Raw genomic sequence first — 27,071 nt, forward strand, 5'->3', positions numbered from 1 at the left:
AAGTGGTTAATTCTGGCTTATGGACTCAGATACAAGTGGTTGTGCAAAGCCTGTTTGCAATCAGTTTATGCATGCAAGTGTGTGTTTTAGACAAATTATGTCACTCACATGACTGAAGGAACAAAACATTATGTGTGTACTCTACACATTGTCTTTTGAAGGTTCAAGCTGTACATACCATCGTAAGTGACTTTTCTAGGTTTCCACATTTTCAATCAGCACTATTTTTAAAAATACCTCTGGCAAATGTAGTCCTTAACATAAAGATGAACTGTGGGGTAGAGACAAATGATCGCAGGTGATTGAGTTATTTTAGCTTAATGAGTTATGTATCCGTGGTATCAGAGTTAGCATCAGCAGGTGCACACTCACCTGTGCCTATTGAGAAGCTTATTTTATTTTACATCACAAATACATGATCAGTCTGTCCTGATCAGTTACCGCAGCTCAGCTGACCAGCAGTAACTAACTCATCAAGCACCTATGGCTCTGTTAGGCGCTATATATTTTACCTGAAGTTTTCCCCCTTGCATGTTGGAAGCCACGCATGCATGTCACATATGCTCTGAGCCTAAATACCAGAGCCATGATTTTCCCTGTAGATAGCACTGAATAAAAAAAAAGGGAAGTGATACCATAGATGGTCACATATGTGTATTTTCTAGGCATTTGCCTAAGTAATATGGGTTACGTTTGTCAAGCACCAGGGCAATGGATTACTAGGTATTGCCACGGTAAGTAAGTTTGGCCCCACCGATGAGCCTGCTTAGAAATGTGTCTTCATATTCCCCCATGATATGGAGTCTGGATTCTCTTCTGCAGTTTTCGTCTTACTGAAAGACTGGCAGTTCCCTGTCCTTACACGCATCGGCACCTCATGACGGGGATAGGCATGCAGTGGGACTTAGATGAATTCTAGTTCTGTAACAAGGCCCTGAGATTAAGGGGGGAGATAAAGGGGGGTGTCCTGCCTCAGAAGGAGGCCTGTGACCTGCTTTGTAGAGCAAATCATTCATATATTCCTGAAAAAATAATAGTTGCTGCCTTCAAAATTGTTTCCCGAGTTGATGTCAGAAGCTATAGTGATACATCTTCATTATTCTGTCGAATGCTGCTCACACCCTCTCGGTTCACGCACATATGTTTTATTCCCCAGGGGGAGGCTCTTACATGGACGGCACTTTACATATAAAAGTATTACAGGGGACACAGCAATCACGTTTGTATCAACGGGAGTAGAAGGAGCCTTTGCTACAGAAGAGCACCCCTATGCAGCACACGGACCTTGGTTACAAGTGAGAGAGCCTCCTTCCTTTTGTCTCCCCTTTCCTCCTTTACTGTGTCCTAAAACCAATTCTGCTAAGGACTTATGTGGTTTAAAAGTGGAACAAACATGTATTTTCTACTGCAACATCTCTCATAGCTCTTGCGTAATATATTCAGTATTTATGGGCTCAAAAAATAAGGGTGAACTGTTACTATTTATATTAATGGAACTCAAATTGATAAGCAGTGGCTGGGAAGTTCAAAAATCATCTGTGAATACAGCAGTGTCCATTTCCTGGAGTCAGCGAACACTTTACAGGCTGTATTTACTCTTGATTTCTTCCAGAAAGGAATTTGGGGAGGCAGAGTGGAATGACCTAAACAAGAATGGAGCCAGGGCGGAAGAGCTAGAAAGCTGTGGGACAGCAATCCTACAGAGCCAAGATCTCGGTTTTACATCATCCCTAACAGGAGAGCAGCACAGAGAGCACAGCTTCTTTCAGTTTTAGCTCTTCCCTATTGATTCTTTGACAAAAGCTCGTGGTTGCTTGAAGCACCCACACATGTTCTGCACCCAGATTTTTTCTGTATCACAGATTTTCCTTGGAAACTCCCCATCTGTTTGGTGTTGAGGGTCAGCCCTACAGAGCAGTGATGCGCTAATGATTTGATGGCGTAGCGCTATTCTAACCTTGAATTTCTTCATGGTTATAAACATATTGCGAAAAGAAAAAAGCTTTGGGGAATGTGTTTATACAGACAAGCCCATCTCTGAGGGACTATATGCATGCAGTACGTCTCTGCCTTCACTGTTACTGTGGCATTCCTGCCTCCCCTTCTGTTTCTAAGGCAGGGGGTTGTTTTAGCATTGCAGTGTTGCAGTTAACCTTCCAGTGACTTGTTTTCAAGGCATTCCACTGCCCGTATTCATACGTCTGGAGGACATCATACCTTGAAATCTGTACGGCTTGTGAAGGAGCTGATCTTGGCTAGAATCATCTTGTGTGTAGGGATTTTCAAAGAGCTTGCGTGCTTTGGTTGTACTGACTGGAAAGCGCAACAGTCCTATAATGATTAACAGCAAACGGTCAGGTTTAAGGGTGGGTCATTTGCTGTTGGTTCCTGTGCTTGCCAACGCATGATACACAGGATCTTGTGACTGTGTTAACTCCAAACATAAGAGTGTTTGTTTGCATTTACATCACATCTCGAAATGTATTGATATGTAGAGTAGTCAGGTAACCTCTAAACAGTGAAGAATGGCAATAATTAGGTCACCATTCAGACATGTAACTAATATTAACCCTTATGAACCTGGTTGCTTCCATGCCTGTTAGTTTGGTGCTGAAAATTAGGGAAGGTTTTTGGAGTAGGTGGGAGGGAAAGGTGGAGAATTGCTCGATTCTGAGCAGCAGGGAGAAGCAAGTTCCCTCGCTTGTCTCCTATACAAGGTCAACCTATTGGATCTTCTAGTCTGACGTGACCAGCTCTGCTGCTGGCTCCTGCCCTGTCCTGTGATGAGAATGAAGGAGGACAGACTGGGTGGGGGAGGAAGGGAGGCTAAAAGCAGCCCGGGACAAGAGGAGGAGCACCCGGTTGTGTGAGATACATGTGGGAGTGTCTGAGGCTCTTGGCTTAATATGCAATGGGAGGCTTGATCCGTGCTCAGCAGTCCCTTGTGGTGTTGGGAGCGGAGGAGGGAGGTTTGTGTGGCATTGCTTCAGAAGTAAAAGAAGTTGTGGTGCATAAAATTTCCAAGGAGGCGAACCGTGTTTGGTTTAGTCCCTTGCAGCCTGGGCTGGCCGAGTTGGCAAGCCCCGCAAAGCTTTCACAGCAAGGCCCAGAGAGGATTTTCCTCCTCCCTCGCTTGGGACCCCAGGCACAGCAGTGAGCTCCAAGGAGAGTTGGCGGCTGAAAGCAGATCACTGCAATGCAGGGGCTTGTTGCAAAGACAAGTAAATGGAGGACCATGGAGAAGAAGAGAGATAGCAGGCATCTCCTTTTGCAGACTTTTTCCCTATCTTAGGGGAGGAATAAGAGCCTGAAAAATCATAGCCTCAATTCTGCAGCAGCCAAAAAGTGACTTCTCTTGAGCCTGAGATTTGGTACAGTGAAAGCCCAAACCTGCAGACTAAACATAGTACCTCCTGTTTACATCTCGTGGGCTGGAGTGGAGCGTGTCCAAGGTGGGACAGGCCGGAGAGCTGCTGCACAGTCTGTCAGCCCCTGCTGCCCGGGCTGAGCAATGAGCTGAGAGTCACTGGACTCCAGTGGAAGGTTGGCAGATGACAGGAGTTTGGCAGGTCCCAGCGCCATTCCTACCAGACAGGTGTCCGTATCACCACTGCAGCTGGTACTCGGCGGGAGCCATTTTAGCAGTCTCAGCAGAAAAGGCAAGGAGTCATTAGACCGCGGAGACTGTACTCCCCTTTTCTATCAACAGTCTTTCCAGGTCACGTTCAAGGCATGTTAGTAGGGGAAGCCTGTCCTGCCGCTGCCCATGCTCTGAGGATGATTAGATTATTTCATTCTCCAGAGCTGTCAAATTGGCACCTTTCCCAAGTACTTGGATTTTTTTTTAATATTTTTTTTTCATTTAAGTAACATTTAATTAGTTCTAAGAAGCTAAATTCTATTAAAGGTCTAAGCATGTCAGGCTGGTTTATTTCCGAACTTCTTCCGCTGTGTCATGTATTGTTGAATAGGGAAATTGCTTTGACTCAGAAATGTACAAACATATTCAAGAAGTCCTCCTTGTTAACACTAGACTCCTGTTTATATGCTAGTTACCGTGGCAAAGCCTCTGATGTGTAACACTTGCATTAACATTACACATGATCAAAGGCTTCCATAGTTCTTTCTTCCACTCCCCCTTCCCCCAGTGCTGTGACAGCAGAGCCCCCACACTGCCTCCCGAGCACCTCTCCGCGCCTTTCCAAGGGGTAGATGTTCCTGATGCACAGAGAGAGGCTCTGCCGGAGGTGTCTGGCCCCGTGTTGGAGGGTTAAGGATGCTGATCATGCAGACAGACTCTGACATTAACTGCCCCACAGTGACATTTGTGTTCGTGCTGGAGTGTCCAAGGTTCTTGGTCCAACATCTGAGCTGTGCCAAGCATGCAGTTCATCACAGATCGACCTTGTTTGTCTCTGAAACATACCCAAAGCAAGGTGAGGTTGTGCGTGTGTTCTTCCTCCCTCCCTTGCTTATGTTCCAGCAGATGATAGAGACACTGTTGAAATGTGTTACTGATCAAGCCCGTCCCAATAAAGTTGCCTGAGCCTTTAATACATATTAATATTATCCTGGGGTAGTTTGTGTCAAAGCCTGTCAGCATGCATCATCCTTTGGGAATTACCATCATTAAGTCTCCAGTGATGGGAGTCAGGACATGCTTCTGCAAAGCTCCTCTGCTTTTATGTGGAGCTCTCTGCCCGTCTAGCACAAAGCAGACTGTTCTCCCCTCCTACCTTGCTCACCTGGACTGCTCACTCTCCCCAGAGGGGAGAAGGAGGTTTATTTAGCACTACCTTTAGATAATTTCTGCTCCTGCTGCTTTAGGCAGTCATTGTTCTAGGGAAGAAGATGACACTCAAGTCTTTGATCATGTGCAACGTACATGTTATGCATCAGATATTGCTGCAGACTCTGACATACGAGCCAATACAGTGCAGTAAAAACAAACCTATAGTTAAAGAGTCCTTGTTAACTGCAAAATCTAGCACACAGAATTTAAGAAATATCTCTGCACTTTAGCCTTGTCCCTGTTACATGTGTGTATTTCGATACTATATTTAATTGAAGGGTCAGATACATATTTTTTACAAAGCGTGCCTTCCTCATTCAGTGCACAAAGATGTAGCATGTTTGGGGGATGAATCAGGAGCATGGAGTAAAATAGACTCCTGCCTATAGGACTTCCACTTCGTTTGTGTTGTGAACGAGGCAAGTAATTGCAGAAAGACCACAACAGTCTCATGGCGAAGTGTGTTAAATATTGCCCTGGAGAACTGGATCCTGTCCCTGTCTCTACTACTCTGTTCTTTCTCAATGCTATTACAGAGTCTTAAGCTGAAATGTTCTCAGGTGGCAAGTGAGTTTGTGTTCTGTGTTTTCTGGATGGCCGTCTTGGGACCTGAGGTCTGGTCTGTGTTCCTAGTGCCAGGAGGAGGCCGGGAGGAACTCCTCTGCGGTACCCCTGTACCCGGCAGGGCTGAGTGAGCTGGGAAATGGGGACCTGCGAGTCTTGAGATGGGCACCTGCAAGAAGTGGACCTTGAGACTCAGTTTTCTCTTCGCTAATTTCTGCCCGTCTGTTCAGTAAAACCTTCTTCCAGTCATCCTGTGAAGATTAATTCAGTGCTTGCCAAGCATTCCAGCTCCACAGATGAACACCAGAAACAATTTCAGGAAGAGATTAAAATTCATTCTTGCAGGTCAGGAGAGAGAAAGGATCTCTCTGGGGTATGGGGTCAGACTGGGAGTCAAAGACCCATGTTCAGCTCCCTGCTCTTGCAGATTTTCTCTGTGACTTTGTTAGGTCTCTTAGCTTCTTTTAGCCTCCCTCCCCCATCTGCTGCATGGAGAGGAGCGCTTCCTTGCCTCGCAGAAATGTGAGGCTGAGCACATCAGAGGCTGTGAGAGTGGTAAGGACAGCGAGATTAGGTTCTTCCAGTGTAATCCATGCTGGCAGTAGTCGGATGGAGCGTACTAAATAAAGGGGAAGAGAGTAGGAGGGAACTGGAAAACAACGTGAATGATAATGAAAAGAAGCGATGACTAATGCTGCATTCAGTGAGCAGAACTATCCTGAGGACTGAGCAGGGCAGAGGTCTTGTGGGAGAAAAACGGCAGGCGATCCTGTGGTTACAGATTTGTTTCGGCAGACATACACTGGGGCCAAATTAGCATGGAGCAGGCAATCCCTGCGCAGCCATTTCCAAAGTTCTGTATGCCCAATGTCGCTGTTCTCTGAGTGTAGAGGATTTTTTTCCAGGTAATTTACTCAGTTTCAGAATGAATCCTGTTAGGCAGATGGAGGCTATGGTTCATTTGCAGTTGGCACCCTCGGATTCTCAGCACAAGGTCTGTGTCTCCGCGTGAGCTGAGGAGCTCATGGCAGCAGTGGGGTATTATCCTCCGGCACCAGCCGCGGCTGGAGGATGCTCTTTGCTTGCCTCCCATGCCAGTCGGTTCGCAATGTCCAGCAGACAGCGTGTGGATACAGAGGCCGTGGAAATGGGGTTCTCCTCCAGTCTCCCTGCCCTTTGTGTTGCCTCCGGCTTTGGCCTCTGATCTGCCCTCCATCCTGTTTTTCTGTACCTCTTGTCTTCCCCTCATCCTGGCCCGTCTCTGCTTTCCTTTCCTCCCCTTCATTCAAGTTGGCAAATTCCTTCTCTTCCTCCTCCACACGGCTTGACTTCCAGCAGAAACGCTGAGAGCGCTGGAGAGTTTCCCTGCCTTTAGTCCTGATGTGCCTGGTGCCATAGCAATCCCTCACTGCTCAGAGGAATGATCGGAGGGAAAACTACTCCTTAACTACCTCTGCCCTGTGTTTGGGGCAGAGCTGCCTTGGGCTGGGACGTGGTCAATGAAGAAGAGCTCTTCAGTACATTTTTCTGCCTTTCTCTGAAAGGCTGTTGACAAACAGTGACTTTTGGAGGCCTCTGACCTGGCAAAATCAGGAGGAAGATTTTCCCTTGACCTTCAGAGCGCTTTTTTTTGCTAATCTTTATTGCCCTCCTCATAAGGGGTAGTTCTCGTGCTTTGCAACAAAATGATCATATGCATTTGTTAGTACTGTCAAAAAATACTTTTTCCAAAATACCTCTCTGAGATAACTTGATTCCTTTTCCCCTAGAAACCTTTTAAAAAAAATGAAAAACAAGGCATCCAGCATGGAAAAATAAGTTGAGGCTTAGGACAGCAAGGTCAAACTTCTCATAGAAAATGTTAAATGTGCCTGTAGGCAGGATAGGTACATGGAGGCTGTGGGAAGCATCCAGCATTCAGGAGCTATCAACATGCACTATCTATGCTGGCAGTCATGGCGGGGGGATTGCTGTAAGCGGGGTCATGGGGGACAATCCATTCTTTTGGTTTGGCAACCTAAGTGAAAAATCTGGGAAAGAAGATCAGACTGAGCCCAATCTTTAAATATTTTAAGTTTTTCTTGCTGAAACAAAAGCCCTTAAGAGACCAAAAGATTTTTAAAAAAGTATCCTTTTGTGTTGAATGAAACCAGAAATAGAAGGTTTTCTTCAATAAAACCAAAAAAAAAATCTAGTTTTGCAGAACAGAGCTGGAGTTATTAGAAGTTTTGCCTTCTCTAATCAATATTTGAGGGATAAAACACTCACATAGGATATGAGAAACTCATATTTTACTCCTTTCTTGTTTTGAACCCCTGTTTCTACTTCTTGGCTTTATGGGCACCACAACCATAGGGTATTTTGGTTCTTCCTCAGCTCATCCAATTGGAGTTGTTCCACATCATATAAAACACTGAATTAGTCACAGAGACGAAGAGCACAAGAGAATGACTCTGTTCCAGTAGAGTTAGGACATTCCCCTGGAAATGAGCACATCTGGTTCTTCTCTCTGCTGTACCACATGTTAAATCATTTATGCACATTGGCATGATGGCAGCAGCAGAGGTTCAAAGCAACGTTTGAAAGAGCCACTCTGTTGTTTGAGATGCTCGCTTGTAAGGGGCAGCTGTGGGTTGAGTCCTCTCTTGAAGAGATAGGCATTGATTTTTTGTCTCCCCAAACTTGAATAGATGTGTTATGCCTGGCATGGTGAATTAAGGACAACGCCCACAAACTGGTTTAAGTCGTGTACAACTACAACCTGCTCTTCTCCAAAGCTTTTTTATGCATCTACCCCAAGAAAAATCTTTTCAGAGGCTTTTGGGTGCCTTCCCCCAAATTCTTGAGCAGTTCTAGGAAATCTAAGCTAACACTTTTCCAGTAAGTTTGTTGTCTTCTCCAAACACTCCCCAAAACCTCGCTGCATTACCACTTGGTGTTCTTCTTCCTCACTGCTGAATGAGACACTGGAAGAAACTTACAGTAGGGTAGAAATGTCCCATTAGGTCATCACGATCCTCCCTGTATCAACTCTCCTGCAGCATGTTCTCTAGTACTTTGTCTAGGCTAGTTTTGCATGAGTCAAGTTCTTTCATCCTTCTTAAATCGACTAATGCCCCTCCCTTGCTACTCAAACTACATTTTGGCTACTTTGTGTAGGTTTTCTTCCACCCACTTGGAGCATTCCCTGAGATGCCTGTTATTGCTTTGCTTTTTCACTCTGAAAGAATTGATATTGGCTGTTGTCTTGGCTCCCTTGTTCAGCCCTCTCCCCAGCTGAGACAAACTTTGTGTTCACTCGAAGCAGCCTTGTCTGCAAGATGGATCTCGACAGGCTGGGCTCTGAGAAGCCCAGGTCCCTGGGACCAGCCTTGTAGTTGGGAATGTCATGGAGAGATCCCACAAGGTCAAAATCTTTCAGCGTCATCAGATACTTCCTCTTCTGGGATTGTATCATCGCGGTGTGAAGCAATAGGGTCCCTGAGGCATCTGTGAGTGGATGTTTTTCCTTTACAAGGAGGGTTGTGAATCTCCTGGAAGAGCAACAGTGGAATTTCCCATCAAAGGTGTTTGTTGCAATACTGGTACCTTTGAGGCCGTAGCGAGAGCTGTGGTGGATTCAGGCGGCCGGGTGGCCTCTGCAGACAGCGTCAGGGCTGGGCGTGAAGTGGAAAGATGCAGTGGCAAGGCCTCTGCCCTGAACCACTTGGAGTCAAAGCAAAGCAGTGCAAAGAAGGCCAAGCCAAGGGCAGAGCAGAGAGATGGGCTGGGGGATGCTTGTGGCGCAAAGTGTGATTCATCAGGGAGGTTTATTGGTAATGTTTAGTTTCAGTGGGAAATGCTGATGCACTTCAACTTCAGTTTTTGCTGTGCTGTCGACAGGAATTAAGCTGCAACATTTTTAGGGCAAAGGGCTCCTAGAAGTTGCTGGGTATTTGCAGATGTAACAGATGACATGTGGCTTAGGGCACAACTGCTCCACCCATTCCAGGCATAGCACCTGGATGGATGAACAGTTTCTTAGAAGGGTTGGTATGGTTTCATAGGGGTTTATTGCAAGGCGTCCCCACCTTCTCTGGCTGAGCTGTACAAGCCAGCTCTGTACTAAGTCCAGAACTAATAAAACATGGTTTTCTTTCTTTGACAAACCTGCTAGAAAAGCAAGTGGCAGTGTTTAATGCAAACAAAGCACTAGGGCAAAGTGTGGGGTTGTTTGGTTTGTTTCTAGGTAGGCATGAAAATTGGGTATTATCAGTAAAAGCACCGCTGCTTAGTTGTCCTAGGGCCAATTGATTGTGTCTTGCCCTGGACAAAGTGTGTTTCCTGAAGTAGGACAGAGCTGCAGCTCAATTCCTAGCTCAGCTTCTGAGGGTCTTCCTTGGTCAAAGACTTGCCAGCTGTGCCAGGCTTGCAACATCGGTGTGACCTCTGGCCCCAGCCAGCCTTTCCTGAGCTGAGAACTTCAAGCCCTCATGGTAGGGTTGAACCCTATAGTGAGGGATGGGGTGTTAACTCTGGGGTGGTACCTGTAAGACAACTATAGTCTTTAATGTTTTACTAAGCAGCAGTTGCTTTCAAAGTCAGCCCAACTCATCTGGAGCCCCATGACCTTGTGTACATTGTAGATCTCGCCTGTTTTCATACACTTGCAGCCACGTACCCGTAACAAGTCATGATACAGGTTTCTCAACTATCTGCTGGTATGAAAGTTTCCACACTGAAAAGCTTCAACACAAGCTCCTTCATTTGACCCGTAGGTAAGCCCTGTAGGTAAGAAGTAGGTTCCAGCAAGCTCAGGTGAGGCTTGCCACGAGAGGGAGACATCATGCACGCAGCCCGTGTGTTCCCTGAACACATCCACCTGAATAAGACAGCCTAGTCTGGTATTTTGTAACATGTCTGGACACATGCAGCTGTTAGTGAAGTAGCGAGAACCCAAACTTCGGACCTCGGTTGTGCGGTAGGTACACGTGATAGAAAACGGGGACTTATCTTTTGGCTAGTCATTGTCTTCCAAGCATCTGCAGCATGACTAACAGCCACAAAGAACACAGAAAATGGAATCTAGATCCGCTAGCAATTGGGATAGCACGTGTCTGGGCCTCTCTGGGTCAGGTCGGGGAGATCCTGGTCCAAGCAGGACCATGCAGCACCAAAGGAGATGTTTCAGATACCTGCGGCTGGCTGGTGAGGCCATTCCCTGTTCATACTGCAAACAGCCATCACAAAGGCTGAGCTACACCCTGTAACCAGCTTCGGCAGGCTGGGCCGGACAGAGTGTTTGCACAGAGCTGTGAAAACACGGTGCTGCGAGCACCCAGCCACTGCGGCACCCGGGATGCCCGCCGCCGCTCTGCAGAGCTCCTTTGCTTCCTCAACACCAGCCAAGAGATTTCATGGGAGAAAAGGCCTGTTCAGTGCACATGGGACGGCTTCGTTTGCCCTCCAGATTGCATCGGCTTTTCCCATGGCTGCAGCACAACAGTGGGGCTCTGTTTTCCTTTGGGAAGGGAATAAGCTGCTTCACCATTGTGATCTCTGTGCAGTGTCCTGTTGATAAGATCAGTTAACAGCATCGGAGGAAAACTCTAGATTCAGGTCTGAAATATAAAGTGAACGGGGCCTATTTGTTTAATTTGAGCTTCTAAGGTTTAAATCCCAGAGGAAATTAAATTAGGTGCCTAGAGCAATGGCAGTCTGTCATGTTTATTTGCTGGGAATGTCACCTTTAATATCATGCACACATAACGTGTGTGTGTTAATGTAATGGGGTATCATACTGTGCAGGAGCAGGCGTGCTACAAGAACTGGAAACCTGAAATATTGCGAGTGAGGGAAGCTGAGATGGGATTGGATTTATCCTCATCCTTTTCCGAAGGAGCAAAGACTCACTCACCAGCACGAAGGTGGTTTTGCTGATCGCAGGTCGGGGTGGCAGCCTGATCTTGGGACGTTTTGATTGGGCTACTTCTAAGAGGAGAAATCTTGTCTGGATGCAAATCCAGGATGACAGTTCTTGCTTCAAACCCGTCTTCAGCAGGGGTGTGCTGTGGACACGTCTTCCCCCTGCATCCTCAGGAGAGCTCAAATGCTGGGTTCCTGTGCCGAGGGACATGGCTGCTTGTCTGTTTGCTTACACCCGCGCTTTGGAGCCTCCCTTCTTCTACAGGAAGGAGAGCAGGTCTCCCCAGTAGCGTGGGGTAGTAGGGTTTAGGGTGGGTTTTTTCTGACTTGGGCTGTTAAGGATGGGTTCTGAGTGATACACTGCGTGAATGTCACTGCAGCAGTTTGTCATTGCAGCCTGTGACGCCTGCCCTCCACCAAAGTTAACTGTCTATGCAGGGCTTGCAGAACGGTGCTGCGATCTTTTCTCAGCGCGCTGCATAGAGCAGGCTGCCATTGCTTTGATCCCACAAACGCCATCCACGAGCCAGCTGAGCTGTGGGCTCCTGTCCCACTCCACTTGTCAGACCCTTTAGGGAGCCAGTTCGGCTCACGAAATCAGTGGAATTTGGGGTTTTTTTCATCTGGATTACCAAAACTCACTGAGAGGGGACAGTGAGCTGCAGATGGGCTCAGCCATCTCAGGGGGTTGCACCCCAGGTCAATCCTAGCCACAGTGCTCCACATAGGTTTGTCCCTCCTCTGGGGGGTCTGTGGCTTAGCTGGGACCTGACCTGTTCCCCCCATCACTCTCTCCACCCTTTGCTGTTTACCCCTGCATAGTCTGTCTTGTTTTCCTCCAGCCTTAGAGCAGCTGGCTGGCTCACAACACACGTGGTTCCCATTTCTGTCCTGCCTCTGGCACCTTGGGAGCGCCCAGGGGTCTTCCTGCTGCGCTTGTCTTCTCGTCCCCCTGCCAAAGCTGCGGCTCCTCATTCCTGCTCTCTCACCCATCCCAACCTCTGGCATTTTTGCTCATCCGTGGATGGCTGAATATTCATTTCCTCCCTGCCTGATCGCTGTGAATACCAATTCCTCCTCCTTTTTCCGGCTGCTCTGTAGATTTTGATGTCTGCCAAATTGTTTTCATTCCCTCACCCCACTGCAGGCTGCACCTCCGCAGAAACCGATCTGCTCTGTGCAGAGCCCCAGCTCCCCACCCAGCTCTTCCTTCTGAGCTGAGTGATCGGGTTGCCCTCCTGCCTCCGACATGGACAGACGGCTTCCTCCTCCCGCAAACAGCCAACAAACGAGTGTCTCCACTTCAACAGGCAGAACAGTTACCAGCTCCTGCAAGGAGACTGCAGTAGTTTGCGGTGGTACTGCGTGTTTCAGTGCAATGTTTCTCAGCCTGCCAGTCTGCGGATTGGTGCCAGGTTGCAGAGTCCTGTCCAAAGCAGCAAGCTCCTGGCTCCTAGCTGAAGCAGGGTTTTTTCAGGCTCGAGGTATGATCGGAGGGGCCTGATGGAGGTGCCTGCATCCATGCTGAGCAGCTCGGTCATAAACCCTGGCCTGGAGCCAGCTGCAGGTTGAAGCTAAGCGAAGAGGGGAACAGGGTGGAGAGGGGCGGTTGCAGTTCCCTCATCCCCTGGGAAATCTGCGTGCAATGGCAGCAGGGTGGCAAGGTTGAAGGAGAGAGAACTGCAGACACCTGGTAGCTCTCAGATCTGGATTTGGTAGTTTCAGATCTCTTCTCTTGCCAACTGAAGGAAGAAAGGGAGACCAGAGTCTTCCCTATCTCTTTCTGTGCAATAGCCCTGCTTGTGTGTTACCAAAATGGAGCCCAGAGGCTTCCACTTGCTAAACAGCCTGTGGCATCCTGGCAGTCACTTGGTCCCCACTGATGTTACTGGCACCAAGGAGCCAGCGGGCATGGGAGGTGGCTTCCTGCACAGAGGTGGGACAGCCTGGCTGCCCCTGTTCCAGATGGGAGCTGGAGATAAGCAGAGAGCAGTGGGGCTGGACACTTAGCTCCATCAGTGTCTGGTGCTGGAGCGGTCCCTTCTCTGGAAATGAGCATGGAGCCTCATGGCTGGGCAGAACAGGGAAAGAGAAGGGTGAGAAAGGGGCCATGGGTATGGTGGTTGCTTCAGGATGGAAAGCAACGCCATAGACAGAGGAAAGGGTGGAGCGAAGGAAGGAAAGGAGGAGCAGGGGGGAAGAAACAAACCTGTAGGCTGAAATGGGAATAATCCACTGGATACTGCTGCAACCTAACTCCCAGGAATGCCGCTCCAACGCCCCCTCACCGCGCGGGGATGTTTGCCTGGTCCCGCACTGCCGTGTCTGCTCCTGTGCCAAGCCAGCTGGCCTGCCTGGAGCTCTGGCCTTTACGGCTGTTGTGAAGAGAGGCAGGACATGTTTGCTTTTGGCTATCGCATGCTTTTTTAAAGAGGGTGGCAGTTCCTCCCCTTGAATTCCCAGGGCTGCTTTCTCCCCCAGAGTCTCTGGTTTGTGTGACTTGCGGTGTTCCACGGAGCTGAGGTTGTGGTCTTCAGCTGGGAATTTTGACCGGTCAGCAGCCACTTTCCTGGGCTGCTCTGTGCTTGCCAGCCTGGCCTTGAGATGATCCAAAAGCTTTCCCAGCACAGGCAGGTTAGATGGGCATGTGCGATACAATGTGGAGGTGCCTTGCACGGGCACCTCTGGGAGCACCTCTCGTACCCAGCATCTGCTTCATCTGAATGGTGTCCTGCACTCGGGTCAGGGCCCTCCCTGTGCCCACAGCACCAGCTCTGTGCGGGTCTCAGGCTCTCCCCGTGCTGCTCTTTCCTGATTAAACTGTGAGCTTAACTTCAATGGATCAGATGAAAGCGGCTCTGTCTCCCACTGTCTCTCCAACAGTTGTTATCTTGACCCCTTTTCTTCCTTCCATCCCCACTCTGTCTGTCTAAAGCCAAGCCTCTAATTTTAGACTGAGGAAGATAATTGAGGGTCAAAAAAGATTGCTGTATAATTTTAACATTTTTTTGCAGTGGTTGGGGTGGGAGGCGAAGTTAGGAGCTCCTTGCCCTCAAACCTTTGTATTGCGGGAAAGAAGGACATGTGTGACATGGGGGAAGGAGTGAGCTGGTACAGTCTGCTCTCTGCAGAAGTCCTTCTGTCTCTTGGCAATTAGCTAAAACTAGGAGTGTAAAGGCGTAAACTACTGTATTTCCTTTGCAGATCCTATTGACCGAAGAGTTCGTAGAGAGAATGCTGGAAGATTTAGAAGATCTGAATTCTCCAGAGGAAGTAAGGCTGCGTCATTCCCGTATCTCCCATGTACTGTCCCAGAGAGCTCAGCCCATCCAGCAGCTTGCCTTTGATCCTCCCCTCAGCTCGCAGGCTGCAGCCCTGCCCCGTAGACTTGAGGCCTTGCTAAACCTTCACATCTGCTGTGAGCTAAGGCACTGAGAGAAGGGATTGCAAGAAATACAGGGCAGGGATGGATAGTAAGGGAGGCTTTGCATTTCCTTTCCACCAGTATCTTTCCCAACATGATATCTGAGCGCCCCAAATCAAAGTGGTGCAACCCCTGGGCCAGGTGGTGGGGTTTCCTCCGTGCTATGCATAGTGTCCTCGGCAGCAGTGCTGGGCACATCACCTTCCCCACTTTCAGAAAGGCTGAAAGCGGTGGCAGCACATTTATTGCTGAACAATCTGTTGTAGGTGCCTCCTTTTTTGGGTTAGGGGAGCAGATGGGAGCTTTTTCACATCTGATACTTGGCCTTCACCTGCTGCCCCTGCACAGCATGCAGAGGACCATCACCATCCTGGAAGCGTTATAGCAGCAGCCAAGGGAGCTTTATAAAGCTTTGCTGTGTGGTGCTAAACTTCCCCCTGCCATGTGATCTCTTCCTGGGGAACATTTAACACCGTGTCTCCCATGCATGCCATATAAATATTCTGCTTGACTTCAAAGAGCAGTGGTAGAAATGACATGTAATATTTTTAATCCCATTTTTTACAGCTCCCTGCAGACTCTAAAGAAACTTTCCTTGGCTTGTAGAGCAGCCCTCCCATCCCTGGCCCTGCTCCCCTCCCCCCAGGAAAATCTCAGGGCTCTAATTGTTTAATCCAGAGTTGATCTAATGCCAGGGTGTTCTTCACTGTGTGAGTGAGGGGAGCACACTGCTGGCTGTGCAGTGACTTCCAGGCCAGCTTTTAGCCAGTTAAATCTAATCCAAAGCTCATTTTTGCTAGTGACATGGAAGCCCAGGAGCACTTTGGTTTGAAGGCCCTTTAGTTAAGGCTTTGGGCGGCTCATGTGCCTTCACCCTCCGCTGAGAGGCAGAGGCAATGGGCATGGCAGCTCCTGGCACAGCAGCCAGGCACTCGGTTCCGAGTTACTGTGACTTTGCTAAATTAAAAAGTGAAAAACAAACAAATGCAAAGGATGACTTCTCCAAGAGGATTGCTTTGGAACCATTCCTGTTTATAAAAAGGAAAATACTTGAGATGAAATGTGATCTTTCAGCATACAGATTCCTCCAAGGATTTGTAACTTGCAGGATCCCAGTTTCGGCCAACTGAAGGCGTTCCTCAGCAGCACTGGCTGTTGCTGATGATATTCGTGTGGTAGAGCGAAGCTCTGCAAGGAAACTCTTTCCTTTGCTGCATAAAGAGCCACCTGTGTTAAGTGAAATTAAGTGAAATCATCTGTCTGAGTATCATCAACATGTTTTTCACATACCCTAGACATTGAACTCAGAAGAATCCCCTGGGCAGTGTAGGGCCACTAGATTATATGGTACAGGCTCTACACAGGGCTTGAGTTTAAAAAAAAACAACCATAAGTGGGGCTTGGGCTGTTTATGTTTTCTGGAGGAGAAAGAGTGGGAGTTTAGGGTAGCCGCTATCCTGAAGGATCCTTCTGCCATGCCCCCAGATCATGGGTCAGACCCTGGACCACCAGCCCGACGTACCAAGGTCAATGATTACCAACTGCAGGTTACCCTTATCCACAGCTGCACATGGAGCAAGGTCAGAACCAAATTCATGTTAGAGCTGCCCTGGCTGTAGAGCAGGCAGCTGAAGGGGCTCTCCTTTAGCAGGAACCTGCCACTGAGCATGTGTTAATGTCCTTCAGAAACAGGGTGCTTACGGGAAAAAAGACAAGTAATTGGATAAAGACGGATGATTCGCAGGTCACTGTCCCCTTGCAACAACTCTCTAATTCACGTAGCCCCTGGAAGCTTACAGCACTGCTGGCCTTGGTCTGAGGACTCTCCTAGGAGAGGACCACTGTATCTGTAACCCTTCTGAATTGTTACTGGTGGTGGTGGATCACAGTGAGATTTCTCCCTCGGAGTCCCATCTGGGTGTCAGGCAGTGCTACATTGTGGGTGCAGCAGAGTTTTGAAAACAAAGTCATCCTGCGAACTGGGTTCCAGAGCTGTCCCCCATGGGTTTTGGACCCTCAGTCTGGGCACTGGGGCTGCGTGAAATGCTTGTCCAGAACTGGTTGCCATCCAGCACTGGGGCAGATCTGTAGCCTAAGAGATTCCACCCCCCACCTTCCACACACACCCCCAGAGCTGTTTTTGAGAGCTCTGTGTGACACATGGGCCCTGGCCAAAGGCGATTGTGAGAAGGGTTGGTGGTAAGCTTCCTTGGTCCTCTGTCCCCACACAGTCATGGTTGGGATCGGAGATGTTGGGGTGACTTCCCAGCCTAAGGCGGGGTGCCCTGGAGCAACGTCAGGACGGGACCAGTGCACTTGCCTTGTTTGGGAAACATTGGCCAGAGACAGAGCTGTGTAAACCAGACTGGGGCAAAAAAATCTCTGTTCCCTCTGCTTCAATCCATGTTTGCAAAACAGCCTGAGCAGCCCAGTGCCTGTGTGAATATGAAGCATTGTACAGGCGCTCTGCGAAGCCTTTGTACCAGAGATGGGTAGGGCTGGAGCAGAAATGCTGTTCGGGCATGCTGGCTGCCCCCAGCCAGGGTGGCACAGTTTGCCGTCCCAGAGGTGATGGCCATGTGCAAGCCCGTCACCGGGCAGAGCCATGCTAGCTCACTTACTTCCCACCCTGTACAAGCAAGAGTTTGAAAGCTGCCATAAGTCTCCCTTAAAAGCAAATGGGGGGCTATGGGGGCTGGGGTAGATGAAAGGAAAGGGACGTGGTCAGGTAGGAGGGGAAATACTTGTGCTGCGAATTTTCAGAGAGGTCGGGGAGGGGAAATGGTGTTGGGGGCAGAAACCCTCCAGAATCCATCTGATGAAATAAACAGTGCTTGGGCTGAAATCTCAGAACTTTACTTTGGCAGCTGAGGCACAGGCCACATTATCTAACGTCCACTGCTGTCCAAAACATACTGATGGGGAAATGTTTTCTTAGTGGCCTCTTGTTTTAAAAAATAATAATAACATGGGGCTGCCTGCCTTTGCAACGATTTTGGTTTTTCTGTGCAGGTTGCAGTGATATACATTAACTGGTTCTCTTTACTGTCTTACAGTTTAAACTTCCAAAGGAGTACAGCTGGCCTGAAAAGAAACTGAAAGTTTCCATCTTGCCAGATGCTGTGTTCGACAACCCGCTGCATTAGAGCTGAATTACACCCTTCTAACAACTGGGAGAGCCAAGTTACTGTCCATTACCCAGTGACTCACAGGATAATTAATGCAGTAAAAACTCTGCCTGCAAAGAAAAGAGTTTGCTGCACAACCACTGCAAACAGAAGAGGAGCTACTCAGCACCAGCCCAGACCGAACTGAGCCCTTTCCTTTATCCTTCCCAAGGCTGAGCTCTCTGGGAACAGCCTGCGTATGTGTGAGTGTGAGTGAGAAATATTTAACTATGAAAATTAGTAGTAAGAATCCTTTCTCTCTCCTAGCTACAGAACTCCCCTCTGCCTTAGCCCAGGGTGTAGACACTCTGCACGCCTGTATTTACACATGCATTTCTGCCAGGTGCGAGCCTATAATCCATGGATTAAATGTTCTTTACGTGACTCTGGAGTCCTTTTGTTAGCCAAACTTTTACTGACTGCAGAACTGTTCTTCCATGTGCTATTTTTTTTTTCTTTTCAGAAACGGAATGGTATTTCCCCTGTTTAAAGGAGGCCAAAAGCTCACATGCTTGAAGCTGAACAGATTTAAAGATGAACTTTCTAGTTCAGTCAAGAAAAACAAACCCAGATCCTCCCTGCCCTCAAATTAGGCATGTTTTAAGTGTTGGTCTTGGTGCTATTAGCTATGGTATCGCTGCAAACAGAGGCAACTTTATTCTCGCGCATCCTGTCCTTGTGCCTGAACCCCAGGGAAGGTCGCAACCTCTGGTTTTGCACAAGCAGAAGGAAGAAAGCTACCGGGGCGGGGGAGATCTCCTGTTTACAGTGTGTTTATCTTTAAAGAGATACTGTCAAGTATTTTTTCCTTGCTATTGTACAGAATTTGAGAAGCTAGAAAGGACCATTTGTTCACAGGGACAACTTCAGCAGCTCTGCAGGATCCAGGGGGCTGCTTGAAAGCATATGAAATGGAGATCTCCACTGCCCTGGCATAGCAGAGAGGAGATTCAGCCTCAATAAAGCTAACTGTTCTCCCTGGTCCAGCAGGGTTGTGCCCTAGTGCAGCTCCGTTTTCCCCTTTACCCTCGCTGTGGTGGCTCTCGTTGGTGCTGACATCCCTCCTTTCAGATAGATTTGAACTGTAAAGCATCAAAATCAGTTTGAAAAGACCCTCTCTGTCTAAATCCTTGTGGCTTCCTCCTTGGAGCAAACGTGGTGTGCAGAGGAGATGGGCTCTGCGGGGTCAGGTTGTGTCTCTGCATCGAGATGCTGGCCCCTGTGGATATGCTGCAGCAAACCACCGCAGGCTTTACCTCCTGCTGCTGTTGCAGGTTGTTTCTGATGCGTATTCCCCAGCCTTCCTCTGCCCATTGTCTTGTGGTGACAACTCTTCACTCCTTGTCAGGGGAGATGCAGTTTTCCTTCCACCCCTTTCTGCCTACAAGCTAACTCGGTGATACATGTGCAATTGCTGTGTGATCGTAATACAAGTATAACAAAAGCTTTTAACGCTTAACTCCCCTGATCAAACAGCAAAGTCCGGGAGGCCTCGCAGTACCCCAGGGTTGGTTTTCTGTTTGTTTTCTGATTTAATTTCTTCCTGGCACAGCCAGCTTTGATCTTTTTTTGCATATATTTGAGGCTGGTTAATGTTGGTCAAGAAGCAGAGCTAGGAGCCACAAAGCTTTCCTTGGACTTGCTACAGAATTCCTCTGTGGCCTCAGGCAAGTCACTCAATGTCTCTCTGTGCAGAGAGGGTGATTATTGACTAGAGGGCTGTAGGACCTACCGAAGCATGCCAGGGTTTGCAGGGGAGGGCGTGCTTTGTGTACAAAGTAGTATTTGTATTATTATAATTGTTGTTATATTATAATTTAAGGCAGGCCAAATGCAGGGTCCAACACTGCTCGGCAGAACCTTCCTTTCTGCAAAGCTACGAAAGCAATTTACATGTAAATGAGTTTGTCATTTTGTCTGAACTCAGAGGATCATCTTAAAATCCTGCTGTGAAAGAACAAACTTTCAGATATCTGCGTGTGCCAGCCAGAGTGATTTCTGTGCTGTGGCAGACTGCATTCATCCGTGGGATCTCTTGGCCAGTTTTCATTGTCCTGGTTAGCACTAAGCATCCCTTCTGCACGGTAGATGTATATGCAGGGGACAGCGTGGGCGAGAAAGCGGCATGAAAATGAACCAGTCCTGCTTCAAAAATGACGTGCCCAAGTGTCCCACCGCAAGATAATGAACAAACAGACGATTGTGGCAGTCGGGAGAAAGGCAAGGGCAGCGACTACAGTTTTGTCCCAAAGCCATCCGCCAACAGTAGCCCATGGACTGCTCTTGTACGAGCTTGCTGAGGGTGCCTGCAGCAGAGCTGGCCCGTTGCCACGATGCTGGCTGCTCTTCCTTGTTTCCAGATGCTAGCTCTCATTAAAAGGAGCTTAAAATCCACATCTTAGTGGAGAAGGGACATTTGGAAGGTCAATTGTTGCTGTTCCTGCAGAGATCAGCACGGGGCAGAGAGAAGTCCATCAGACCCTCTCTGGGCTCTGACACACATCTGGAAAGCTTAGGACCTCCTGCCCCATGAACTCCGTGAGCCTTCGCAGCGGGGATGCAGTGCTGTACGCAGGAAAAGCACCTCCTCCGAGCTGGCTTGTGCTCCAGTTCTGCCTTTCTTATGTGTATGTTTTCCTCACCGTATTTACTCTCATCAGACGCTCTGGGTTGGGTTTTCATTGACTTCAGAGGGAGCAAGCTGAATGCATTTGAAAATCCACCCAGTATTCCTTGTGTGTGTGTATTTTTGTTCCGTGTCATGTATTTATATATAGTTCTGTGTATTTGAGTTATGAACAGGTGGCATGCCAGAAATCTCTATTTCTGAGACACTTTCTCACAGATCTTTGCTGGTAGCCAGATAACAATTGAGGGGAAGGTTTGAAGGGAAGGAAATGAAATCTTCCTATTTAGTTGAGGGGGAAAATAACTGCTAAAATAGAAATCTCTGTCTTATTGTTAGACCAACAGGGAGAAACTGGTGAAAGTCAGCCCTTAAGCTCCAAGGTCGTGTCGCTGCCTCTCAACAGTTATCTAAGAATAAGAAAGTTGCATGTTACTCAGTGTCGTGAAGAGCTGCGCACCCGCAGGACCTCCCCTCCCCTGATTCACATTGAGTTTGCAACCATGCCAAAGGCTTATTCACTGGCAAGTAAATGAGATCTCGAGTTTGGATGTTTTCATCATGGGGAAAGAGGACATGCCTGCGTGTGTAGGAAATGGAAAAGAAACCTTTGTGTTTTAGTGAGCAAGTAGTTTGAAAAAGGGAAATGCATCAGTAGTAATAAACGCCATGGTATTTTTCTAGACCAAGCCTGCTGAGACGGTGGGTCCACTGGTGCTGATTTTTTCTAGACGGTGTAGAAGGTTTGCAGCAGGATTGTATGAAACCAAAACCCGTGAGGCTTGTGTTGGCTAAAGATAGTTATCTGGATGGAAATGAATGCAGTTTAGAAGCAGCAAGTATGGGTTTTCTCCCTCCTGGAGAAATGCAGGCTGATAGGGATATTTCCAGAGATGAAGAGCCTTATGGCAGACCCACAATGCCATGAAAATCCAACACATGACAGCAATTCTGAAACAAGAGGAGTCCCAAACCCAGGACTACTCTCCCTCTCAACTCATGATTAAAAACAGGAGAAAGGAATGTATAGTTTCAATATTAAAGTATGTGGGATGCGATCCGAGCAGAGCAGTCAGTCTTGTAGCTGGTGTGACCTACAGTGATATTTTCAGTGGCTTAGATAGGTGGTGCCTGCTGTGTATAATGTCTTTGAGGATGGTGATATATTGGTTTTACTGTACATAGATTTGCCAGCAGTGATTTGAAATGATATTCTTAAGCTCTTCACTTCAAATATGCAGTTGCTTTTGGATGGCTTTTGAAATGACACCATCGGGTCATCAAATGGTCTTTGAAGAAGTGGGGGTTGTGTTGTTTTTCATCTGCGACCAGTAGAAATATTTAGGGGATGTAGCTTTTTTTTTAAAAAAAAAAAAAAAAAAAAAACAACAGTTGAAAGCGATGCTTGGCTTGAAGGGGGCAGATTGCTGGGGAGAGGTTGCGCGGTGAGAGAGCAGGTCAGCAGCCTCCCTCCTGCACCCACTCGGGCTTGTTCAAGGCGACGCAGCCCTTACGCATCTCCGGCGCTGCAAGGGGAGCGAACATGGGTGCAGGGAAGCTAGAAACCAAAGCGAGAATCACCAGGGCGTTGGAACAGCATGGAGTTGCTGCAGGCAAGTCCTCCTTTCCATGCTAGGACCCACTGGCCTGTGAGCGGCTGGCCACGCACATCCCACTGCGTGTTCGCGCGCTGGCCACTGATGGTGGAGTCTGCAAATGGCTGTGTTAGCTGCATCTGAGGTTGAGTCAAAGATGGGGAGTGGCAATGTGGCTGCTTCAGTCTCATTTGTTATTTTAATTAGTGGGGAGTGGTGCTCGTGCTCCGCTGCCCCTCGTGAGAACCTCCAGGCTGGTCACTGAGCCGGCTTTATTGCTCACCCACCATCCGTTCCCTTTGTCAAATGTCCCCCCAGCTCCTCACGAAAAATCTTTCTCAGATGCTTCACTGGAAAATGTTTGGCTGACCGCATGCTTCGCAGGACGCTGGGTTAGACGACAAGTCAGCATGGGATCTTGGCTGCTCGGCTGCTTATCTGTCCTGATGACTGCTTCCTCCTCCTGGCTGGGCATCCAGAGTCCATGACCTGCTTTGCTGGCTTGTATCTGGCCGGGGCAAGGCAGTGTCATGTCAGGTGGGGAGATGAGATCTGCAGATCTTCAGGCCAGAGGAAACCGTTAGACCCACGTGTCCTATTTTCCCCTATCCCAGGGCACGGCTGTGCACCCTGTGGCTCCGCTGTATGAAGTCTTGGGCTTCGTCCCCTGCGCCATCACTGCCAGGGGAGGAGGGAGCCCAGCACCACGAGAGCCCTCCCACCTCCCGGGGACTTGGTCCTCTGCGTGACTGCCTTCTGTTCAGAGTATATATTGTGCCTTAATTCTCCCTGTGGGTGAAGCTGCAAGGGCAGATGAATTGTCGAGCAACCAGGAATCCCTTTCTGTGCATCTCTCCCTATGGATAAACACCAGCCTGCGCAGCTGCCAAACTGTATCCACAACAATCTCGAAATGCGCGTTTGCCGGTGGGGTTCACCTCCCAAGATTTTAAAGCTGGATTTAGGTCTCTGGGACCATGGCAGTTTTTAACGAGCATGGTAGCAACATACTATTTTTATAACTTTTTTTTTTCTGTTGTGCAGTGTTTGCTTGTTCTCTTTTATTTAAAAAAAAAACAACAACCAAGCCTTGTGTTCGACATGAGTCCAAAATTTCAAATGGAGAATAAGCCCGAGGTTGCAGATGTGTTTTAAACCTGGCCCTGTGTCGACCTGTCTCTCTCAGGCAGTGAACCTGTCGTGTATCGTGCTTCACCACCTCTTCATTTCTACTGTGATTCTGTTCCCCCTAAAATTGCTGACAGACCATAAAATCATCATAAGCGGCACATCAGTTCAGAAACATCATTTCTAGTCAGCCGTGAAGGCAGCCCCTTCCCTTTCCCTCGCTGAAAGACCACGCCATCGTTCACCATTCGGCTCGTAGGGCCCTGATAGCGGGAGAGGAAGATCAGCCCAGAAAGGGCTGCACGTGGCAGATGTGGCTGGCTGGTGCCTGGTTGTTTTTAAACTGTCCTGATGCTGCATCTCCCCTCTTTTAAAAGAGGAAGAGAGAGAGAGAGAGAAAAAAAAAACACCCAACCTCGAAAAGCCGGAGGAAAATTTCCTGCCGATTGTTGTGTTTTGCAAACACTGCTCTTTTCTCTCGCCCTCTCCCTCCGCTCCCGGCGAGGCTGGAGATGAAAATGGCTCCTTTGTTCCTTTCCCTGGGGCCCAACTGCAGCGAAAGTGCGGCTCCGGAAACCCTCTGCTGCACGAGCGGCGAGGGTGGGAGGGACCGAGCTGTCACCGTGTGCGGTAGGTCCTACATAAACACGGCATGTGCCGACAATGCTGCGGGCAGGATGGGCACAGAAACGCAGAAGGACTTTGCGGTGTTGGCTGTTCCTGTGGCAGCAAGCGGGCTGCGAAGCCCAGGGGGGCAGAGGAAGGGGAGGCGGGTGTGAGTGTCCGAGTCATCCCAGCAGTGACTGATCTTGGGCTGGGGGCTCCAGGCCCTTTTGTTCTCGGCTTTTGGCTTTCCCCGAAGCAGCATTTGCAGCCCCGTGGAGGCAGACAGCATCCCGCTGAGGGTTGGTACCGATGCCCTGGCCCCTGTGCTGGGATGCTCCTTGCATCCATCCAGCTCTGGCGTCCCGGTGCTTGGCCATGGTCACGCTCCAAACCCAAGTTTAGTCATTGAAAACCCTTCTCCCATCCAGCCCAGGTTGGACACGTCGGCTTTTCCCTTTTTTTAAAGGGATGGAGATTTTGCCGCTCGCTGGGGACGCCACTTGTTTTGTATGCTGGGCGGTTTCTGCAAAACCTGGAGCAAAGGCAAGCTTCCCAGGGCTGGGGGGGGACACATGGGGTGACCGGGACCACAGCGAACCCTGCCCACTGGGGCTGCCCTCGCAGCCTGGAGCTGGACCTTTCTGTGGTTCAGCCGTGCGTGTGTGCGTGTGCGAGTGTGTGCGGTCTGCGTGCGTGGGGTCGTGTCGAGCGAGGAGCCCGAGGACGCTACTCACGGGGCTGGAAGGAGCCCGCGTTTCTGCAGCCGGTGTATCAGTACCTTGTAGATGGCCTTTCTCCCCCCTCCCCTCCTCCCTTTTTTTTTTTTATAAAAGACAAAAAAACAAATGGAAAGCTAAACTAGCAGAGGTTTTTAAATATTTTATATTAGTTTCTAATGTAAATTCTTACATTGTTATTGCAGTGCTGGGTGTGTTTCGCCTGCACGTGACTTTTTGTAATATTTTTGTGAATCACTAAACGTTTTTTTCCTCCCGTGTATTCTAAGTGCATTAAACGTATTTGCAGAATTGTCAGTGTCCTTCTCTGCCGGCGACTCGCCGGGGCCGCCTGCCTCCCGCTCGACCCCATGGCTGCCTCGGCAGACCCTTACCCTCCGCCGTTCCTCGTCGGCATCTTCTCCCCCCGGCCCCGGTGGAGCGGGGTGTCTGACACAGACCTCCCAAGTGCAAGCATGGGAGAGAAAGGGATCTTCCTTTTCCCCAAAAAAATCAGCAAAATGGCCATTCTGGGGCCATGCCAGGTGCAGGATCCTCCGCGAGCATCTGCTGACGAAACCCCGGAGCGCCCTGACAGCCAGGGTTTTCCATCCCGTTTGGATGAGGTGGGATGGGGAGCGCTTGCACGCGGGTCCAAGGACGCGGCCGGTCGGCCAAGGGATGGCAACTGCGTCCGCCAGCGCGGGAGGGAGGGAACCGGGGTGAGGGCCGGGTCAGGTCCACGCTCCCGTCCTCTGCCAAGCGCCTCTTGGCTTCCTCGGGATCTGCGGGGGTGTGGATGTGCGCGTGGAGACCGAATATGTCGGAGAAGAGACACAGCAAACACTTATGAAAAAATATTACTGAGCTAATGTTGCAATGATTTCCCAGTAACGCAGAACGATTTTGCAGTAATCTTTTTACACTCCTCAGTAATAAATTCCTTTAAGGTCAGAGAGAGGAAGGGTGGAATATCGGGGGGGAAGGGAGATCGCTGTGCACAGGGGAAGAGTGACAGGGAAGGGAAAAGATGCACAGGAGCTGAGATCCAGCTTTGGGCAGGTTTTGCACTTGCTCTTCGAGGGTTTTATCTCGGCCTTCCCTGCATTGAAAGGGGAGCAAACAGTGGAAAAGTTCCTGCAAGGTCTTGTTTTCTTTTGAAGTCTGGGGGGAAAACTATCATTTCCCAAAGAACCCCTCCTGCCGCCACATCCAGACACGAACCATCCCAGCCCCAAGGCAAAGCAGCGGGATCTCCAAGCGCCGCCGGTGCAGAGTAACCCATGCTGGACGTGCCGAAGGGAACATGGCCGTGGCTTGGCTGGGTTTCATCATGTCACTAGAGGAAACCTTGCTGGTCAACTGGGATCCCCAGTGAGGTTATTTACCCAGGTGGGGACAGGGGGAACAAGAGGCCAGTGGCAGCTGGTCCCCTGGCCCGAGACACCCCGTGCCCCTTGCCTTCCTGGGCTTCAAAGCATTTGCAAGCGAAGGGCCACCCCGGCAGGACATCCCAGCAAGGATGGCGGAGCCGGGACCGGCTGGGGATCCCGCTGCTTTAGCAGCGCTGGGAGCCCTCCACACCAGTCCTCGGCCACCCCTGCCCCTGGCTCTCAGTCAATTTAATTAATGAACTAAATGGTCTGCCTTCACCATCCCTGCAGTGGCTGGGCAGTCCTCACTTTACAACGGCTCATCCCAGGCAATCCCTCGGTTCAGCCCCAAATCCGGAGGGGACCGGGTGTCCCTGAGGGCTGTGGCGCAGCCGGGTGCCCCTCTCCCACCGTCACCCTTCACTCTGAGCCCCCCCAGCAGCGCATCCGTGCCCGGCCCGGGCAGCCTCCCCGCGCCACCTCCACCCCAGCCGAAAGCACCTTCAGGCGGTGAATTTAATTAAGGTTTCTGAAAAGCGGTGTCTGGGAGCCCCTCCTGGATCTGCGGCTCTGAACTTCATTAGGAGCGGTTTGTTGCTAATAACGCCGGCAGCTTCTCTAATTAATAATGGAAGGGCTGCGAGCAGATGCCAAGCCAGGAGAGGGAAGGGATTTGTTTGTTTATTTCTCTCCTCCCTTGGTTTTGTTTTGTTGGGGTTTTTTTTTTTTTGGAGTGTGGAGGGAAGGCTGGGGCTCGTTTCCCGTCTCAAAAGTGAATGGCAGCACCCGGGAATCTCGATGGGGAAGAGGATGCGCCTGCAGGGCAGGTGGTATGGGAGATGAGTCCTCCTCGTGGGGCAGGACAGGACAAGGGGGCAGCCCCCTTGGGAAGGGGCTCCTGCTCCTGCCATGCTCCCTGCCCGCCCAGGGCAGAGCCAGCGCGAGTGCTGGTTGTGCTGGATTTGGGCACACAGGGACAGTCCTGACCGCCCAACCCCCTCCCATAGCATCACCCCGCAGCATGTCCCTTCCCGTGGCATGTTCCCAGCCCACGGTGGGATGGTGCCGCCATGTGAGGGAGGGGTTCTCTATGCTTTAGCCCATCTGAACCATGAGGATGTGTCACGCAGCGCCCAGAAATGCGGGCTCATGGGAGATCGGTGCACCAGATCCCTT

The 27,071-nt window shown here is 49.5% G+C and overlaps 1 protein-coding gene across 5 annotated transcripts in view; it reads left to right on the top strand.

The window, feature by feature from the left end:
* Positions 1-24,834, top strand: part of SUFU (SUFU negative regulator of hedgehog signaling) — a 104,229-nt gene extending 79,395 nt beyond the window's left edge. For 4 of the 5 annotated variants that reach the window (XM_074592208.1, XM_074592207.1, XM_074592206.1 and 1 more), the window contains exons 10-12: positions 1,157-1,295; positions 14,465-14,533; positions 17,741-24,834. In XM_074592208.1, the coding sequence (XP_074448309.1) occupies positions 1,157-1,295; positions 14,465-14,533; positions 17,741-17,830 (298 nt within the window). In that variant the 3' untranslated portion in view covers positions 17,831-24,834. The remainder of the gene's footprint in view (positions 1-1,156; positions 1,296-14,464; positions 14,534-17,740) is intronic. The other variant, XR_012587662.1, reaches the window with a different exon arrangement.
* The last annotated feature ends 2,237 nt before the right edge of the window (positions 24,835-27,071 follow it).

Source organism: Larus michahellis, chromosome 6 (genome assembly GCF_964199755.1).
Source record: "Larus michahellis chromosome 6, bLarMic1.1, whole genome shotgun sequence".
Lineage (NCBI taxonomy): Eukaryota > Metazoa > Chordata > Aves > Charadriiformes > Laridae > Larus > Larus michahellis.